At 47.8% G+C, this 20,905-nt stretch overlaps 1 protein-coding gene across 2 annotated transcripts; it reads left to right on the top strand.

Moving 5' to 3' along the window:
- The first annotated feature begins 1,032 nt into the window (after nt 1–1,032).
- On the top strand, nt 1,033–17,377 carry LOC121272540 (bone morphogenetic protein 4-like). Of its 2 annotated transcripts, XM_041179164.1 has the most exons (4): nt 1,033–1,147; nt 4,863–4,971; nt 14,254–14,618; nt 15,802–17,377. In XM_041179164.1, exons 3-4 carry the CDS (start codon nt 14,261–14,263, stop codon nt 16,620–16,622), a joined length of 1,179 nt encoding a protein of 392 aa, XP_041035098.1. In that variant the 5' UTR covers nt 1,033–1,147; nt 4,863–4,971; nt 14,254–14,260; the 3' UTR covers nt 16,623–17,377. The 2 variants fall into 2 exon arrangements, with proteins under 2 accessions (XP_041035098.1, XP_041035096.1); XM_041179162.1 differs by lacking the exon at nt 1,033–1,147 and having other exon boundaries at nt 4,714–4,971.
- Nucleotides 17,378–20,905: the final 3,528 nt, after the last annotated feature.

The following is a 20,905-nucleotide window of genomic DNA, read 5'->3' on the forward strand; positions in this document are numbered from 1 at the left end:
ACAAAAAGTACACGAGATAAGAAAGACAGTCTGATCTCTAATTGACCAAGAACAATTAGCCTCTAACTGACCCAGAAAGGCACAGCAAGTCCACCACTTTTTCTCAAAAGTGCACACTAAGTTACCCTCAGCTACGTGTTGGCTGCACTGATTATTATGCACTGAGTTACATGACACAACACTCCTGTCATTATAAAACAGCAGTGTTTTCAGACCCAAGGCTCAACGCTAAGCAGGCTTCAGGCTGCCCCCAAATTGGACCTTGGGTTTCTTCAACATTTTATGCTTGAGTCTCCTGGCTCCAGGTTTCTATGTTAATCTTATGCTTTTTTAAAAAAGCACCTCTCGTTGACAGTTCCAGAAGAATAATGAATTTGCCCCGCTCCTCACTGGCCAACTTCTGTTCAGGAACCTGAAGGAAAATGTTTTAGACAGAGGTCAGTCGCTGCCTGGAAAACATCCCAGTCCAGTTCTGATGCAAGGGCATTTCGATCTGAAATATTAACTCTGTTCCTCTCCACAGATGCTGCCTGAGCTGCTGAGTATTTCCAGCAATGTTTGTTTTTACTTCAGATTTCCAGCATCCACTGTATTCTGCTTATGTCCCAGTCCAGTTTTCAGGTTGAATATTTTTCAGGCCTCCTTGCGACAAGAGCTTTGGGTGCCCAAAATTGGCACCCATAGCTCCAGTTTTTGGGCCTGTAACATAGGTGAAATTTCTCTCCTACCATGTTCACCCAAATGCCATTTGCTGGCCTTGCTCCTTGCTGTTGTTGAATCCTTCTCATCCCCCCCCCGCTGGCATTCGACGCCTAATGTACGTATGCCCAGGTGAGTATGAATGTTTCTAACGGACACAGTGCTCCATTAAGCCCCTACCACACACTGTCGTGAATAAACTAGCCAGCCCCAGGGACCTCCTGCGTGAACTTGCTTTGAACTTGTCCGTACATGTACTGAGGAAAAAGGGGAAGAGGGTTGTGGGGCTGGGGGAGAGGGAGGGGGAGGTACTCTGCATTGAAAGTGCTCCCTCTGCAATTAAACTTCCTGTACAGTGGCAAATGGAATAGTCTGCGAATCTGTGTGTGTGCGTGTTTGCTGCTGGGACATAATATCAGTGAGGACGAATTTGGGAATCCCACTGCAGGTTAGTCCGACTCATTTAACTTGTCTTTGGGAGGTGAAGGGTTGGGTGGGCTGCAAGAGGAACTAGCACGTCCATTAAATTGAAGAGTGATGGAGCTCGGTGACCGGGCTGCACCGATTGTGGGTGGAGGGGGCCTGTGGATTTGTGTCTGCTCTCGCTGAACTCCAGTCACCCATTGCGGTCTGGTGGGGAGGTAGGGGGCTGCGTTCCTTGCACCACGAACATTCCCTCCTGCTTATCTATCTCGCTTAACCGCGACTCCATGCTACGGAGAGAAGCATAACAGATGAGTCACCCCTCTTGAATGTTTTTGATTTTTACTTTTTGGCTTCTGAAGGGGTGAGATAGTGCATAACACGATTGGAATGTGCGGAATAAAGGACGGAAGTGGTAATTAACCAGGACAGGAAAGGTAGCATTGTGTGTCCCCTGCTCCCAGTTTGACTGAAAACTCTTCCACAAACAATAGGCTTGCCAGAAAAAGAATTCGGAGTCGACCCATCGCGAGGTCCAAACACCCGCGGTGATATTATTGTGAACTTTCTTCCTGTGTTGGAATATTTTTGTTTTTGCTTTTACTCCCTCCACTCCACTCCATTCTTGGAGACGTTGCAATGCAACTTTCCATTACTCACCTCGCCCCCATCGATCGATCGTAAAGTGCCAACCGAGACATTGAGAGTGTTGGAAGGGATTTCCTTCATGGGAAGTGGGTGTTGCTGGCAAGGCCAGCATTTCTTACCCATCCCTAATTGCCCTTGAACTGATTGGCTTGCCATACTGTTTCAGAGGGCAGTTAAGAGTCAACCTCATTGCTGTGGGTCTGGAGTCACAAGTAGGCCAGACCAGGTAAGGACAGCAGACTTCCTTCCCTAAAGGGGCAACAGTGAACCAGGTGGGTTTTTACAACAATCGAGGGTAGTTGTCACAGTCACCATTACTGAGACTAGCTTTATATTCCACATTTTATTAATTGGATTTAAATTCCACCAGCTGCAGTAGTGGGATTTGAACTCACATCCCCAGAGCATTTGCCTGGGCCTCTGGAATACGACACCGATGACCTTACCCCTATGCCACCATCTCCCCATTAAATTGACTGTGAAGTGCATTGCAGTCTTATAGTGTCAGCTGTGGCTTGGTGGGTGGCACTTCTCACCTCTGAGTCAGACCTTTTGTGGGTTCAAGACCCACTCCAGAGGCTTGAGCACAAAAATCTAGGCTGACACTCCCAGTGCAGTACTGAGGGTGTGCTGCACTGTCGGAGGTGAGTCTTGCAGATGAGACGTTAAACTGAGAGCCTGTCGGCCCTTCCTGGATGGAAAAGATCCCATGGCACTATTTCGAAGAAGGGCAAGGGAGTTCTCCCCAGAGCCCTGGCCAATATTTATCCCTCAACCAACATCACTAAAACAGATGATATGGTCAGTATCACATTGCTGTTTGTGGGAGCTCGCTGTGCGTGAATTGGCCACCACATTTCAAAAGTACTTTGTTGGCTGTAAAGCGCTTTGGGACATCCTATGGTTGTGAAAGGTGCTATATAAATGGAATTCTTTCTTTTTACCTCTGCACACGCTCACTTTCCAATCCAGGTGAGGTAGGGGTGGGATGGTGGGGACAGGGTGTGGATGTCATGGGGTCACTGGAGAGTGATCATTGTTGCTAGTTCTTTTCTCTCTCACTCAGGGTGTTGAGGCTCATTGTTTTGCCCTGGCTGATGTCAGCCAATCCAGGATCAAATGCACAATATGTGTGATAATAACTCATTAAAACACATGGCCGCTGAGACACTGGGGTAGACAGTGCGAGGTCATCTGAGAACAACAGCAACAAGAACTTGCATTTATATAGCACCTTTCATGTGGTAAAACATCCCAAGTTGCCTCACAGCTGTGTAATCAGACAAAATTTGACACTGAGCCACATAAGCAGATATTACAACAGGTGACCAAAAGCTTGGTCATAGAGGTAGGTTTTAGGATTGTCTTAAAAGGAGGCAAGAAAGAGATGGAGAGGTTTGGGGGGGGGGGGAGGGAATTCCAAAGTTTGGGGCCCAGCCAGCTGAAGGCATGGCCACCAATGGTGAAGCGGTTAAAATTGCGAATGCTCGAAAGACCAGAACACACAGAGCACAGATATCTCGGAGTGTTGTGGGGCTGGAGGAGATTACGGAGATAGGGAGGGTTGAGGCCATGGAAGGATTTGAAAATGCGGAGAATTTTAAAATCGAGGTGTTGCCATACTGGGAGCCAGTGTAGGTCGGCAAGCCCAGGGGTAATGGGCCAACAGGATTTGGCGCAAGTTATGGGCAGCAGAACTTTAAACTCTTAGCTTGGCATCTCCTGAACTTGACTTCCCTGCTACTCTTTTCAACCTTGGCTGGTATCGTGCACTCTGCAATCTTCACACTGGCTTCTCTCGCTATATAAAAGAATACTCAGCTGTTTGAAGCTCGCTCCATGAAGGGAATGTGTGCAGGAGCTCGCCATTACATCAGTCCTTGCGGCTCAAATCTCGGGGCACACTGCATAACCTGAACTCCTCAGAGAGTTCAATCCCCTATGCGTCTGGAGCCAGAGGCTATGGGAATGGAGGGCCTGAACAAGGGGACACAATCTTAAAATTTGAACCAGTCCATTCAGGGGTGATGTCAGGAAGCACTCCTTCACACAATGGGTAGGGGAAATCGAGAACCCTTACCACCCACGCCCCCACCCCAAAAAAAAATTGGGGTCAACTGAAAATGTGAAAACTGAGATTGATGGATTTTTGTTGGATAAGAGTTATGGACCTTGACCAGTGGATTGAGTTAAGATATAAATCAGTCATTATCTAATTGAATGGCAGAGCAGGCTTGAGGAGTTGAGTGGTCTCCTCCTGTACCTAGGTAAGACCATTGAGAGACAGGAAGGAAAAGGAAAGGCTTGCATTTATATAGCGTCTTTCCCAACCAGTGGAGGTCTCAAAATCCTTTACAGCCTATGAAGTACTTTTGTGAAGTGTGGTCACTGGAGTAATGTAGGAATCAAATTGTTGTTGAGGTACAAGAGCAGTCATGGTCTAATTGAATGGCAAAACAAGCTCGAGGGGTTGAATGGCCTCCTGCAGTTCCCTTGGTAAATTGGTTCCCCCCTCTCTAACTCCAGCCCTGAGGCTATTATTCCGACAGTTTGGGGCACGGAAAGGAGGAGATTAAGATAAGCAGTTTCACCCTTGCCTTTTCAGGCTCCTCTTGTGTGCCGGGGATCGCCCATCCTGGTTTATCCAGTCTGAGGTGCGTCCCAGTCTGATTACATATCGATTTCTGATCCAGTCAATCAATCGGGTGTCAATTTCTCTCCAATGTTTGATACAGTTTGTGACTGAAATTGACCAGTGATTTGTGTCTGCATGGGGGGGCGTTGGGGGGGGGGGGGGGTGCGGCGGCGGTGGTTTGGGTGTGTTTTCGGTTTTTTTTTCTTGTTTTCCTAGGCATGTTTTTTTTGGATGATTGTGGAAATGTTGGCTGACCGCCACATGTGACATAAGCGTCTGCTCAAATTAAAGCAGGAAGGTGCGTGAATGGGTTTAAATGGACTGAGGACAGAGAGAGGGAGAAACAGAGTCACAGCCTTTCAGAGGCATGGAAAAGACAAACGATAACAGAAGGAAAAACGCGATAAAGGGAGAGTAATTTTTTTTTATTATTATTTAATCTTATTTGGCCTTAAAGAGAAGGAAAGTTGACGTGCCGGAAATAAATTGACACACAGTAGAAGATACAGCTAGCTCCTCGTCCTAGGGGAGTTTGAACCATGGAATCTCCACATCTGCGGAATTCAGTGAGTAAAACAACTTTTTTTTCTGTTAATTTTAAAATTGAATAGCTTTTTTTTTGTTGCTTCCCTTGTGCTGTTTGCAACGCTTGAGGCAAGGCTGTTCAAGTGTTCAGGGAAGAGGAAGGTGATGGGGTGACCTAGTTAGTAACTCTGCCTCCCAGACCTGTCCCTTGTCCAACCAGTGCCCCAGTCTCTCCACCCCCCCATCCCCCCCCCCCCACCCCCCCAACCCTCCTTGCAGCACTGGGTCCACTCTGTAACTGACAAGTATTCAGGCAAGGGCAGAGACGGGCGAATTTCAGTTATCGCCAGTTACTGCTTCAACTGAATTTACCAACAAAAATATGCCTTCTATCTTCTCCAGTTCCAACCTCACCCTCTGCTCCTCGAGGCAGTGACTCTCACCTGGGTGCAGATCCACAGGGCGCAAAGATCCCAGCCCAAATTGTATGCGAGTTTCAAGGAGATACTCGACTGTGGGGGCATCACTGTAGGAGTTGCGAGAAGTTAGGAGCTAATTCTGATGCTTCCTGTAGCGCCTGTAAGGCTGAGATTGGTTATCTCCTTACAGGCGGGATTAGATTTTTGGACCCTCGGCATCTTTCAGATTCACAGACCGTTTTAAGTGATGTGGAATTTTTAATTTCAGTCAAATGCCCCCAGTGAGGGAGTGCTGCTCTGTCAACATAAGGACATAAGAAATAGGAGCAGGAGTAGTCCAGTCGGCCCCTCAAGCCTACCCCGCTATTCAATAAGATCATGGCTGACCTGCCCCAGGCCTCAACTCCTCTTTCGTGCCAGCCCCTCAACTCCCCAAAAAGCTGCCATCTTTAGAATGAGGCATTAAACGGAGGCCCCATCTGCTCTCTCGGGTGGATGTAACAGATCCCACGGCCACTACTATTTCGAAGAAAAGCAGGGGAGCTCTCCCCAGTGTCCTGGCCAACGTTGATCACTCAGCCGAATATCACACAAAAAACAACACGGTCTGATCAATTTTCTCATCACTGTTTCTGGGAGCTTGCTGTGCGTAAATTGGCTGCCGGTTCCTACTTCAACTATGTTTCAGAATGTTCTGCTCTTCATGGATGTCCTGAGGTGAAAGGCGCTATCCGAATGCAAGTGTTTTGTTTTATAACCTAGGACCACGTTGAAACTGCTCTAACAAGCACACATGAGTTACAGGGCCTGTCTAACCAGTAACACTGGTTAAAAGGTTTTTGATGAAGTGGAAGTTTAAATTCGGGAGGCTGGCCATGCTGGCTCAGTCAGTGAATGTCCCAGCTAAAGGAGCACTAAGCCACAATAAGGAGCAAACTGTGAAGTGCTACGCAACCCTGTGCTGATCTAGAGCTTACGCTGCAATTACTGTCCCCAGCCCCATCCCCCAGGCCCAGGAAAGTAAGATTCATTAGGTTCTTTAGCCCTGCCTAGTTCCCTCTGCTTGATCAGCACCCCATCCACCACCTTCAACACTCACCCTCTCCACCACCAGTGGCTGCAGGTGTACCATCTACAAGATGCACTACCAAGCCTCTATCGACAGCACCTTCCAAACCCACGACCTCTACCACCTAGAAGGACAAGGGCAGCAGGGATGCACGGGAACACCATCACCTGCAAATTCCTCTCCAAGCCACACACCCTCCTGACTTAGAACTATATCGCTGCCGTTCCTTCACTATCGCTGAGTCAAAATCCTGGAACTCCTTCCCTAATGGCACTGCAGATGTCCCTACTCACCACCAACTTCTCAAGGACAATTAAAGATGGGCAACAAATGCTGGGCTAGCCAACGACACTCACATTCCATGGAAGAATGTATAAAGAGTGTATGGGGGTGTCCAGTGCTCCCAGTATCCACAAAGACTTTTGAGGCTCTGAATCTCACATGAAGGTTGCCCACTTGGGGGGGGGGGGGGGGGGGGGGGGGGGTGGGTGGTTTCCAAGATTTGTGGAATTGTGCCCCAGAAAGAGTCAGTGGTCTCGGGGGAGAAGAGGAGATGGCTAATAAATGTCAATGGTGCTTTTCAATGTTACTTGTGGCTCTTCATTATTCCACTAACATTAGCACTGATTGTTCATAGGATGCCAGTGTTCACACAGTTCCCAAGTCAGTACGTGATGTGTGCAAGCACTGGAGATATGACTTCAGATGCATTGGGGAGACTGCACCTGGACCACTGTGTACAGTTCTGGTCTACTTAAGAAAGGCTACATTTGCATTGGAACCAGTTCAGAGAAGGCTCACTAGGCTGATTCCTGAGACGAAGGAGCTTTCCTTCTGAGGAAAGGTTGAGTAGGTTGGGCCGATACTCATATTGGAGTTTAGAAGACTGAGAGGTGACCTTATTGAAGTGTATAAGATTCTGAGGGGGCTTAACAGGGTGGATGCTGAGAGGATATTTCCCCTCATGGGGGAATCTAGAACGAGGGGGCACAGTTTCAAGATTGGGGGTCTCCCATTTAAGATGGAGACGAGGAATTTCTTCTCTCTGAGGGTCATTTAATCTTTGGAATTCTCTTCCCCAGTGAGCAGTGGTGGGTCATTGAATATATTCAAGGCTGAGTTAGACAGATTTACGAGGGAGTCGAGGGTTATGGGGGACAGGCAGGAAAGTGGAGTTGAAGCCACGATCAAATCAGCCATGATCTTATTGAATGGTGGAGCAGGCTCGAGAGCCAAATGGCCTACTCCTGCTCCTATTTCTTACGCTCCTGTTGTCTGGTCCTACCCACAGTCGATTGGAAGGGGGGACGAAAGTGCTTCACATTCATGATCTGAACTCCGAAGAGAATTCCATCTTTAAAAAAGAGAATGTGGAAATGTTATAACACATAAGATGCCTCATCTCCGTATCTAGAAATTGTACCCTTCCTTCTGTTTCCTTGCACTATTGGGAAGGACGTCAGGGCCTCGGAGAGGGTGCAGAGGAGATTTGCCAGAATGGTGTCCCCATGGATGAGGGACTTCAGTTACATAGAGGGACTGGAGAAGCTGCGATTGTTCTCTCTAGGGCAGAGAAGGTTGGGGGGGGGGGGGGGGGGGGCACCTTTTCTGGCCTCTTGTGCATCCCTAATTTTAATTGTTCTGCAATTGTTGGCCATGTTTTCAGCTGGCCCGGGCCCCAGGCTCTGACATTCTCTCCCTAAACCTCAAATAATGAAGAGTTCTGATTGAGTAGATAGGGCGAAACAGTTTTCACTGGGAGGAGTGTTGGTAACCAGGGTCACGGACTTAAGATAATTGGCAAAAAAAACCCATGGGGAGGAAATGAACAGAAGTGTTTTTTTTACACAGTGAGTTAAGATCTGGAATGCACTGCCTGAGAGGTGGAAGAAGATTTAATAGTAACTTTCAAAAGGGGAATTGGAGAAATAGTTGAAGAAAAGGAGACATTTGTAGGACCAGGGGCAAGGAGCAGAGCAAGAGAAATTAATTGGATAGCTATTTCAAAGAGCTGGCATAGGCTCAATGGGCTGAATGGCCTCCTTATGTGCGGTATGGAACACAATCCTGAGCCCTTGGCTGTGTCTGGTCTGCAATCGACCCCTTTCATTTGAAATCTTTGATTACTATTACCCATGTTTATCTGTGGGAGAGATTCAGCCTATTATCAGTTGTACTTGGTCTCTTTCAGTGATCTACCAAAGGGACAATTTAGCCATGCCTGTCAGATAGATTATAATCATCATCCAGTTTAGTCCTGTCCACATGCTAACTGCAAATCACACGCATGCATGCACACTTTGCAGAGAGTCATACACAACATACGTGACAGACACTATTTTCTCATGCCTGCACCAGAAATGATTTCTTTATAAAGCAGTCACACGCACACGATGCACCTTCACCACCACCTTCTCAAGGGCAACTAGGGATGGGCAATAAATGCTGGGCCCAGCCAGCAATGGCTACATCCCATAAATGAATAAGTGTTGCCCTTGCAGCTTTATGAAAAGCAGCAGCCACCACCTGAAATGAACATGTTCAGTTGTCAGTGCAGGTATTCCATGTTCTCTGAGGTAAGATTTGTTTGCTCTGATGTCCTGTGGCAAAGAAAGACTTGCATTTATATAACGCCTACCATGACCTCAAAAGTGCCTTACAGTCAGTGAAGGACTTTTTGGAGTGCAGTCACTGATGTGATGTAAGAAATGTGACAGTCAATTTGTGCACAGCAAGATCCACCAATAGCAATGTGATAACAACCAGGTAATCTGTGCTAATTTTTGTGATGTTGACTGAGGGATAAATATTGGCCAGCACACTGAGGAGAACTCCCCTGCTCTTCTTTGAAACAATGACCATTGGATTTTTTGTGTCCACCAGAGGGGGCAGCTGGGTTCGCAGTCTCATCTGAAAGAGGGCACCTTTGACAGTGCAGCTCTCCCTTAGTTTGGCTCAGGACCACAAACCAGGTCAAGGCCAAATCGCCGTTCAGGAGCCCAACAAATACACAGTTAATACCTGTGTCCTCCACCACTAGTGTGCGCATGACAATCTGCATTTATATAGCGCCTTTAATGTAGTAAAACATCCCAAAGCGCTTTACAAAATTTGGCACCGAGCTACCTAAGGCGATATTAGGACAGGTGACTAAAGACTCAGTCAAAGAGGTTGGTGTTAAGGAGTGCCTTAAAGGAAGAGAGAGAGGTTTAGGGAGGGAATTCCAGGGTTAGGGGCCTAAGGCAGCTGAAGGCACAGCCGCCAATGGTGGAGCGATTAAAAGCAGGGATGCTCAAGAGGCTGGAATTAGAGGAGTGCAGAGATCAAGACAAGTTGTAGGGCTGGAAGAGTTTAGAGGTAGGGAGGAGGGATAGCATGGATGGATTTGAAAACAAGGATGCGATCTGTAAATCGAGGCGTTCGCCTATGTAGTTCAGTGAGTACAGGGGGTGAGACTTGGTGTGTCACTTAAGATACAGGGCTTTGGATGAGCACAGATTCTGAGGATAGTGGATGACAGCTGCTTATTTCTGCGAGAATGCTGCCCTATCCATGTAATCGTACGTGCTTCATGGTAGAGATATGATTTTTAAGAAAAACAAACGGATTTTTGCAGGAAATGGGAGAAGCTGACCTGAAATGATCTCGCTCACAAAATGAATGGAAGAGAAGCCAGCCAAATAACTGCACACAATCTGCTGTGCACTTTTTTTCAGATAGTGTAATTTTATTTTGCAACTCAAGGGACTGACCTTGAAGCTCTGTCTGCGGGAGAGGTAGAGGAGTGGGAGCGAGGAAGAGGGGGATGGTGCGAGGGGACGGGAGGGGAGAAGGTGGGGGTGGTGGGAAAAGGGATGGACGGAAAGGGGGAGATGGGGAAGGAGGAGAAGGGGAAGGAGGAGGAAAGGAAGGGGGAAGGCGGGGGGGGAGGAGGAGGAAGAGGGTTGCGAGATTGGGTAAGGTGGGGGAGGAGAGGAGGTGGGAAAAGTCCCTTGCCCCAAGCTATAAGAAACTAATTCCCCAAAGAACCTAAGGACAGGAGAAGACCATTCAGCCCCTCCAGCCTGTCTGCCATTCAATGGGATCATGGGTGATCTGCAACCCAACTACATATGGGCCACTGCCCCATATCCATTCATACATTTGGTTAACAAAAATCTATCAATCTCAGATTTAAAATTAAGAATTGATCCAGCATCGATTGCTGCTTGAGGAAGAGAGTTCCAAACTTCTCCCACTCTGTGTGCGTAAAGATGTTTCCTAATTTCACTCCCGAAAAGCCTGGCTCTAATTTTTAGACTCTGCCCCTTAGTTCCAGACTCCTCAGCCGGCAGAAATAGTTGATCTCTATCTACCCTATCTGTTCCCCTTAATTTCTTTGGAACTTCCTTCAAATCACCCCTTGACCTTCTAAATTCCAGGGAATACAACTCTAGATTGTGTCATCTTCTCCTCATCTGTAGGAAGTGGCAGCTTGGAGTGGAGTTACAGATACAGCCAGGGAGACGAAATGTGGCAGAGAGGTGATACCTTGGGGAAGGATGAGAATTCCTGAAGGAAGTGGCAGCGTTCTGCTAGGTCATGTCGGTGGCATTGTGTTATATGTTGATAAATGACCGAGGGCTGCTGACTGGTATGAAGAGATGACCAGCACCTAACCAGGGAAGAATCAGAGACCCCAGCCAGTAACATCGCGGAAGCAACTGAGCTGCTTTTAAACTACATAGAACAAATAGCTCAGAAACAGGCCATTCAGCCCAACTGCTCCTGCTTTCTTCACATGAGCCACCTCCTCCAGTCCTACAACCCTCTGAAAACTCTGCATTCTTCCAATTCTGGTCTCTTGAACATCCCCAATTTTAATCATTTCATCATTGGTCTTCAGCTGCCTGAGCCCTAAGCTCTGAAATTACCTCCCTAAACCTCTCCACCCTTCCTTCTCCCTCTCTTTCTCTCTCACTCCTCCTTTATATCTTAATATCGCCTACTGTGACTTGGTATCAAGTGTTGTTGGAAAACACTCCTTTGGACATTTTGCTACAGTATTAATGCAAGTTGTGGTTGTTGTAGATTCCAGTAGATATAACTCTCACCTAAACTTGGCTGTGATAGGGTATAGCCCATAAGACAGATTTAGTAGGACCTTTGACCACTGTAAGGTAAATTATGTTGGGAATCTGAACGTGGGCCTTGAGCTTCCACAAATGGATCTCCTCAGCCTCCCTCCTTCGGGCAAACGTCATCCTGCGGCTACTGGCACTGATCTCCTGAGGAAAGGTGGAAAAAGCTCCTGTCTGGACTTGGCAGGAAAACTCTTGTATCCCAACTCCCGTTGCTACAATCTCTCGCCACAACCACACAGAAGTAAATGTGCGATGGTATTAAGGAGAAAAGACACCATTCCACAAATAAAATACAGAACGAATAGACTATGAGGCAGCCCAATCCCCTACTTTACAAAACTCATAAATATGATGCAAATGATTGAGAATTTAATGAAACTCAGCCTGACCACATATGATCTATGGACTTTAATACAAAACGCAGAAAGCAGCAGACCTTTCATTTGTATTCGGTAAATTAAGGAGACCTCCATTTTGCAATGTAATTATTTGTATATTGAAATGTTTGTACTTGTGCAATTCTTTTCTTTTTGTTTTTTTAATTTTAATTGTCTATAATTATGTTATGAATTATGATTACTTGTTTTATTTGTATCATCATCACAATTCAGTACCTGCTGCCAGGGTGGATTTTTCAATAAACCAATTATCTATCGATTCCTCCAGTGCTGGAGATGCATTGGGACATTCATCTGTGGAATTTTGGTGCCCGGTGACTTTAAAAGGCCAAATTCAAAGCAGTTGAAAGAAAGATTTGTATAGTGCCTTTCATGACCACTGGACATCTCAATGTGCTTTACAGCTGATGAAGTACTTGCTGAAGCCTAGTCACTGTTGTAATGTAGGGAATGCAGCAACCACACTCCCACAAACATCAATGTGATAATGGCCTGGCAATCTTCCCGTGAGTTTTGTTGAGTAGGACTTGCTTAGCCAAAAGACAGCATCTGTGGCAGTGCAGCACTTCCTCAGTATCTACCTGGGATCAGCCTGGATTTTGGGAGTGGGGCTTGAACCCACACCTTCCGAGCTGCAGAGCTGGCAAATGGACCACCGCTAACCTGTCTGAGCATCAAGCAGTCGAGCTGTAACTTTAGTACATGAGAAAGTGATGAAAGATATATTTGAAGGATGTGCAGGCTTCTTGCCCAGATATCTCGACTGACCATGAATTCAATCCGAGATTGCCGGAGCAAGTGCTAATACTCAAGGCCAGCAGAGTTCGTGATGCAGGCCCCGGGCTGCCAACCGTGATTAAATGTATTTCTGGAGGCTTCATCATATGACTTGCCTCCAAGCCAATAGTCGGCCAACACAATCCATCCTTGTGACATACGGTCTCCCTACACCAGTTGGAAAGCAAAAAGACTCATTACCCAATTGGATGATGCTTGACTGTCAGCCAAACAGCCTTTTCTCCCCCCCATTTTCAATATTTCATATCCAGTAAAGTGAAATGTTCAATAAAATTTTTTAACACCCCGAGGAATTTTTTTCCAGCATTGTACACAGCAGTGTCCTGGACATTGATCTTCAATCCCTGGAGACTCCATGCCAATCCTGGAGGGTTTCCAACCCAATGCAGGCCCAAGATTGAGTGCGGCCTACCCTCCCTGGGCCCTGTGCCATGCCTCTGGCCGTATGATCTAGACTACCCTAAACTCTGAGCTCACCTTGATGATGAGAGACGGTTGGGAACGAATGCAAGGGAGGGTTTTAGAAGAAGTGAATTGTAACCGATGGATTGCTTAAGTGATGGGTAGGCCTTGATTAAGATACTAAGGCTGTGCATGCACCCTTCCCCCAACCCCCACCCCTTGTACAAGTGCCCCTTGCTCAGCTTGATAGCCGCAGCTCAGTGGGTAGCCTCTCAATCAGATGGTTGTGGGTTCAAGTCCCACTTCGGAGACTTGAGCACCATAAGGCTGATACCCCAGTGCAGTACTGAAGCAGTGCTGCAACCGGAGGTGCTGTCTTGCAGATGAGATGTCTGCCATCTCAGGTAGACATAAAAGATCCCCCATTTTGTAGAAGATCAGCTAGAGGACTTATTGTGATGTCCTGGCCAAAACTTATCCCTCAATCAACATCACAAAAAAACAGATTATCCAGTCATTGTGACATTATTGTTTGTGGGAGCTTGCTGTGCACATTTTTTTTTTTAATTTTCGTTCATGGGATGTGGGCGTCACTGGCTGGGCCAGTATTTATTGCCCATCCCTAATTGCCTTGGTTCAGAGGGAATTTAAGAGTCAACCACATTGCTGTGGGTCTGGAGTCACATGTAGGCCAGACCAGGTAAGGATGGCAGATTTCCTTCCCTAAAGAGACATCAGTGAACCAGATGGGTTTTTACAACAATTGGCAATGGATTCATGGACACCATCAGACTTTTAATTCCAGATTATTATTGGATTCAAATTTCACCATCTACTGTGGTGGGATTCGAACCCAGGTCCCCAGAAAACTACCATGGGTCTCTGGAACACCAGCCCAGTGATAATACCATTTATTGCAATGTTTCCTACAATACAACACTTTAAAAGTACCTCATTGGCTGTGAAGTGGTTTGGGGCATCCAGTGGCTATGAAAGGCGCTATATAAATGCAAGTCTTTCTCTAGATGAAAGGGTTGCTGTCATGGGGGCAGTTGTGGTCAAGCTTGTTCCCTTCTATCGCGTGCTAACCCAACCGTTGACTCTTGCCTCCCAGCTCCACCATGCTCCCTGCTAGTTTTCTACAGATGGTCGTGCTGTGTGCTCGGGTCCTGCTGGCTGGTGAAGCCAGCTTGTACTCTGAAGGAGGGAGGAGAGCGTCACCGAGTGCAAGTCGGAAGGAAGGTGCCTCCCGCTCGTCACCTGATCCGGAGCTGGTCCACACCCTCCGCCGGACTCTGCTGAGCAGGTTCGGCCTGAGCCGTCTCCCCAAGCCCAGCTCTGCCGCTATCATCCCTCAGTACATGCGTGACCTGTACCACTTTCACACCGGCGCTTACGATAACATCCAGGATTCCAGCTTCACCTTCTCGGAGAGACACACGCGGGACGCCAACACGGTCCGCAGCTTCCATCACCTGGGTGAGTGTGGCTCCTGGAGCTGGAGGTGAGAGGTACTGAAGAGTCCTAACTCTCAGCCAGCTTTTCCCTTTCGGAGGCTGGTGAACTGGTTTTTTTGGAGGGTCAGCCCATTGCTTGAGGGAAGCCATTTTTTTTTTAATCCCCCCAATATTTTTCCCCTTCTCTCCTGCTCGCCCAGACTCCATAACCTGCAAACTCTACCACCCACAAGAGCAGCAAGCGAACGAGAACACCGTCACCCATAAACTCCCTTTCGAGTCGCATGCCATTCCCCTTTACTCTTTTGCTGGATGTGGGCGTCGCTGGCAAGCCCAGCATTTGTTGCCCATCCCTAATTGCCCTCGAACTGAGTGGCTTGTTAGGTCATTTCAGAGGGCAGTTAAGAGTCAAAGCGGTGGTGAAAGGTGCTATAGAAATGCACGTCTCATAGGTTTGATCGATGCAGATCTGGCATAGTGTAGAGGAGGCTTCATTCTGTATCTAACCTTTGCCGCACAGGACTTGGTCAATGGCAAATTTCAAGACTGCGATTGAGAGATTTTTGTTAGGTTAAAGGTTATGGAACCAAGGACAGTAGGAAGAGCTAATTGAATGGCAGAACAGGGTCAAGGGGCTGAATGGCCTCCTCCTATTCCTATGTTCCTAAATCCTACAACCTTCCAAAATGTCTCAGCTTCCTTAATTCTGCCTCTTGCACATCCAATCTCCCCACTGTTGGTTGCTGTGCCTTTAGCTGTCAGGGCCCTAAGCTCTGGAATTCCCTCCCTAAACCTCTCCAATGCTCCTTTGACAGCACCTTCCAAAACCAAAACCTCTACCGCCTAGGAGGACAAGGACAGCAGACACATGGGAACACCACCACCTCCAATTTCCCCTCCAAGACACTCACCACCCTGACTTGGAAACATATCGGCCGTTCCTTCACTGTCGCTGGGTCAAAATCCTGGAACTCCCTCCCTAACAGCACTGTGGGTGTACCTACACCACAGGGACTGCAGCGGCTCAAGAAGGCGGCTCACCACCACCTTCTCAAGGGGCAACTAGGGATGGGTAATAAATGCTGGCCCAGCCAGCGACACCCATGAAAGAATTTTTTAAATGATGGAACTTAGGTTTTTGTTGCTCTGGATGTCTTATTGTTAACCCCTATCGGAATTTCTTTTTTTTGTGTGTGTTTTGACAGAATACTTCCAGGAGGTCCCCCATTCCAAGGGAGGAAATTTCCACCAGATTGTCTTCAACCTGACCAACATTCCAGACCACGAGCAAGTCACTTCGGCCGAGCTGCGTTTATTCAGGGAAGCCAACGGTGGAGCACGTGCTGGGCTGGAAGCGGTGGCCGTGTATGAGCTCTTGGGGCCCCTGGGCAGCAGGATGGGGCGGCGGCTGCTGGGGAGGCGGCTTTTGCCCACCAACCAGACCCAGTGGGAGAGCTTCGACGTGGGATCGGCTGTGGAAAACTCCAGGAGGGGGCGCGTGGGCCTGGTCGCGTTCCTGATCGAGCTGTGCCGAGGCGAGCCGCCGCCCGGTCAGCTGAGGGTCAGCAGGTCGCTGCCGGGGGAGGCGGGCGGCTGGCCGCGCCAGAGGCCGCTTCTGGTCACCTACGGCCGGGACGGCAGCGGGAGGGCCCTGGGCTCCAGGGGCAAGCGGCACGGCGGGAGGCAGAGGGCGCGGCAGAGGAGCCGGGGGCGAAACCGCTGCCGGAGGCGGCCGCTCTACGTGGACTTCGAGAGGGTGGGCTGGACAGAGTGGATCATTGCTCCCCGCGGCTACAATGCCTTCTACTGCCAGGGGGAGTGCCGCTTCCCCTTGGCAGACCACATGAACTCCTCCAGCCATGCCATCGTGCAGACACTGGTGAACTCCGTCAACGTGAACATTCCCAAGGCTTGCTGTGTGCCCACCGAGCTGAGCCCTGTCGCCATGCTCTACTTGGACGACAACGAGAGGGTGGTCCTTAAGAATTACCAGGAGATGGCTGTCGAAGGCTGTGGGTGCCGCTGAGAATCCCACCTCGAGGACAGGGGTCTTCATCTTTCTTTTTTAATTCCCTCGAGTAAAACGAGATGAACTCTGCCACCAGAACGCTGAGACTTTTGTGGCCTTCGGAGAGGTTTACGTAGGAGGACGTTCATCCAGAGCACTCCCTCTCAGTAACACCTCGCCTCACAGGAGTCTCCATGTTCTTGCCAGAATGGGGAATCACTCCTTGCCTCCAAGATGAGTCCGCAGCTTGGCTGCATCTTTCCCCATTGCAGGACGGACTTGCATTTATATAGCGCCTCTCATGACCTCGGGACATCCCGAAGCACTTTTCAGCCAATTAAGTATTTTTCAAAAGTGCAATCACGGGTGCGATCACGACAGCCAAAAAAATGTGCACGGCAAGATCCCACAAACGCCAGTGCGATTTTTGGCCAAGATAATCTTTCTTTGTCGATTGAGGGATAAATGTTGGCCCAGAACACCGGGATGAACACCACCCCACCCCCCCACCACCCCTCAACCAACCCCCAATCCAAGATCTTTTTTGGAATAGTGGCTATGGGGTCTTTTTACGTCCACCTGAGAGGGCAGACAGGGCCTCGGCTTAACGTTTCATCCGAAAGATGACACCTCCGACAGTGCTGCAATCCCTCAGTACTGCACTGAAAGTGTCAGCCTGAATTTTGTGCTCAAGTCAATGGACTAGGTGAATGCCAGAAATTAAAAATGCTTGTGTTGCTTTTAAAATAAATAAGGAATTGACTGCACATTCAGACATTGTGAAAGGTGATTTGAATTTTGCTGTGGTCTTTATTCAGTGCATGTTTACAGGTGCTGTCTGCCCTGGAAGCATTGGCTAATAGCCCATCCTTAGTTTGAGCAGTGCATGCAAGCCAAGATGGGGAATGACAGCAAACTATTTGACTGTAGGAGCATCACATCCAAGACTGATCTTGTCCTGGTGAAGCCCTTCAAACTTTCCTGTAGGGGTGGTCACTGGGTTGGGCGGGGCGAACCAGGCAAATTTCAACCCCCCCAACCCACACTCCGCTTCCTTGCCATAGGGATTCAGAATCCAATTATAGCAAACCACCACTCCGCCCCCCACCCTCACTGCTGTCCAGTCTGTAGATAACTGATTAGGTAGTCTTGGAACTGAACCAGTGGCCTTCTTGTATGCTAACAGACAGAGCTAATGCTTCCATTTTTGTCGATTTTATCTTTCATACTTGAGCTGCTTTTTACTCTTCAAAGGGATGTGAGTGTTGCTGGCTAGGCCAGCATTTGTTGCCCATCCCTAAAAACCCTGGAGAAGGTGGTGGTGAACCGCTGCCTTGAACCACTGCAGTCCACATGGTGTAGGTACACCCATAGTGCTGTTAGGGAGGGGGTTCCAGGATTTTGACCCAGCGATAGTGAAGGAACGGCCGAAATATTTCCAAGTCAGGATGGTGAGTGGCTCGGAGGGGAACTTGTAGGTGGTGGTGTTCCCATGTGTCTGCTGCCCTTGTCCTTCTAGGTGTTGGAGGTTGCAAGTTTGGAAGGTGCTGTCGAAGGAGCCTTGGCGAGCTGCTGCAGTGCATCTTGTAGATGATACACACACTGCTAATGCGCTGGTGGTGGAGGGAGTGAACTGGAGCTAATGAATGGGATGCTGATGATTTTATTGATTTTTCCAGGATGTCTGATGATGCACTCTGCTCACTTTAAATAGAAGTAAATCTGTGTACAAAATAGATTTTTCACATTGCGCCTTGAACCTGTGACTCAGTTTCTATTTTTGACAGCTTACTGACATGTGGCCGCTTTGTCAAAGGTGCGGATTCTAGGCATTGCCCATGGGTTTTCCCCAACTTGGTTAGCGCCTTTGGGCACGAGCCTCACCATGCAAACAGGCAGACACACATTCCACTCCACTCAAAATAAAGGGGCATCCTTGACCCTTCACTTTCTCAGTCTTGGCCTCTGTTTACCTGAAGTCCTGAATCCTGGCCTTTTGAAAGGTAATGTAGAGTGGGCTGCTTAAAGTCCCAGTCAGGTGCGGCACGTGTTTGTGTATGAAGTAGTTAATTTTATTTTATTAGTTCTATTTACCGCGCCTTAAGAACAGAAATTAATTTAGAGTTTTTAGTTTTGGGTTAGTGTTAATTTCAGCCGGCAGTTACGATGGGCCAAATGGACTCTTTCTCTGCTCTAAATTTCCTTGATTCTTTGCCTCTGAATAGAGCCTGTCATTTTCTTTAAGATTTGTTACCCGTTACCCTAGGGGGGGTTCAGAGTCCAACTATAGCAAACCCCCCTTTACTGCTGTCCAGTCTGTGGGCAGCTGAAACTGTCTTGGAAGTGAACCAGCAGCTTTCTTGTAGAATAACAGACCGAGCTAATGCTTCCAATTTTGTCCATTTATCTTTCATAATGGATAATCTTTAATGGGATGTGAGTGTCACTGGCTAGGCCAGCATTTGTTGCCCATCCTTAATTACCCTTGAGAAGGTGGTGGTGAGCAGCCTTCTTGAACTGCTGGAGTCCATGTGGTGTAGGTACACCCACAGTGCTGTTAGGGAGGGGGGTTCCAGGATTTTGACCCAGCGACTGTGAAGGAACAGCCGATATATTTCCAAGTCAGGAAGGTGTGTGGCTTAGAGGGGAGCTTGCAGGTGGTGGTGTTCCCATGTATCTGCTGCCCTTGTCCTTCTAGGTGGTAGAGGTTGAGTTTGGAAGGTGCTGTCGAAGGAGTCTTGGTGAGCTGTTGCAGTGCAATTTGTAGATGATACACTCTGTCCTCACACTCCCATACACAAACTAACAATCGTAGATCTCAAAACGCAACCAGAAAGAATCGCATATATAAAGCACCTCTCAACCAGTCTAGGACTAAGGGGAGTGGTCTACAAAATTAGGACCAGACCTTTCAGGAGTGAAATTAGGAAACATTTCTACACACACAGGGTGAGACAAGTTTGGAACTCTCTTCAGCAAATGGCAATTGATGCTCGAGTGATTGGTTTAAAATGAACAAAAGGTTAGGTCGCAGATCAGCCGTGATCTCATTGAATGGAAGCGGAACAGGCTTGAGGGGCCCAATGGCCTCCGCTCGTTCCTACAACCTCAGGACATCCTGAAATGCTTTATAAAATGCGGTCACTATTATGATGTAGATAGCAGCCGGTTTCACGGCTTCATGCACATTTACCCATACACACGCTCTAGTGAACAGACACACTCGTGTCAGCATGTAGTTGTGCAAAACACTCCACTCGCGAATGTATTTTTTAAAAATAACTAATTCCTGGGAATGTGGGCATTGCTGGCCAGGCCGGCATTTGTTGCCCACCCCGAGTTGCCCCTTGAGAAGCCGATGGCAAGCCACTTTGAGCCACAGTGTAGGGAGGGGTTTTTGTGTGATGATCACTAGGCCCCTTCAGAGGTGCAGTTGAGAGTCCTCTAGGTTGGTGTCGAATAGAAACAGAGAACACGGGAAACACTCAGCTGGTTATGGTAGCATCTCTGGGAAGAAACAGAGTTAATGTTTCAGGTCTGTGACTTTTGATCAGGTTGGTGTAGGGTCTGGAGTCACACATAGGCCAGACCAGGTAAGGGTGGCAGATTTCCTTCCTAAAGGACAACAGTGAATCAGACGGAGTTTTATGACAGTCCCTCAGCTCATGATCACTTTTACTGAGACACGTTCTCTGGATTAATCGTCCGAGTTGCTGATTACTAGTCCAGAGCAGAACGCTCTTGGGAATAAATGTGTGCATTCAGAGTTCTAGATGAGTTATTCACATGCAGGAAAACCCTTTCATTCTGAAAGACCCCTATGGAGGGGTACTGATCTCCAATAGCATAATAATAGGATACTGATGCATGTTATCCCCAACAGCACAATAGATCAAGGATGATTTGCACGATTTATTGATCAGTTTTCTATGACTGTAGATATGTTACCAACTGTATTAATATTTAATCCTTCTTTGGTAAATACCTTTTGGTGTGCATCATAGAATGAAACAACAGAGTCTTACATAGAATTTACAGCACAGAAACTGACCATCTGCTCCATGCTGGTATTTTATGGTCCTCATGAGCCTCCTCCAACCCATCTTCATCTCCCCCTATCAGCATATCCTAAGCTTCTGTCCCTTACTTCCTCATATGTTTATCTAATGTTTATCTAACTTTCCTTGAAACGCATCTTCGCTATTTGCCTCAACCACTCTGAGTTCCGCATTCTCGCCACTCTCTGGGTAAAGACGTTTCTCCTGAATTCTCTGTTGGATGTATAACTGGCTATCTTCTGA

Source organism: Carcharodon carcharias, chromosome 34, assembly GCF_017639515.1.
Source record: "Carcharodon carcharias isolate sCarCar2 chromosome 34, sCarCar2.pri, whole genome shotgun sequence".
Classification (NCBI taxonomy): domain Eukaryota; kingdom Metazoa; phylum Chordata; class Chondrichthyes; order Lamniformes; family Lamnidae; genus Carcharodon; species Carcharodon carcharias.

Coding starts and splice junctions, on each gene's coding strand:
- LOC121272540 (XM_041179164.1), top strand. CDS start 14,261: ATGCTCCCTGCTAGTTTTCTACAGATGGTCGTGCTGTGTGCTCGGGTC. Junction 14,619..15,801: donor CCGCAGCTTCCATCACCTGG/GTGAGTGTGGCT, acceptor GTGTTTTGACAG/AATACTTCCAGGAGGTCCCC.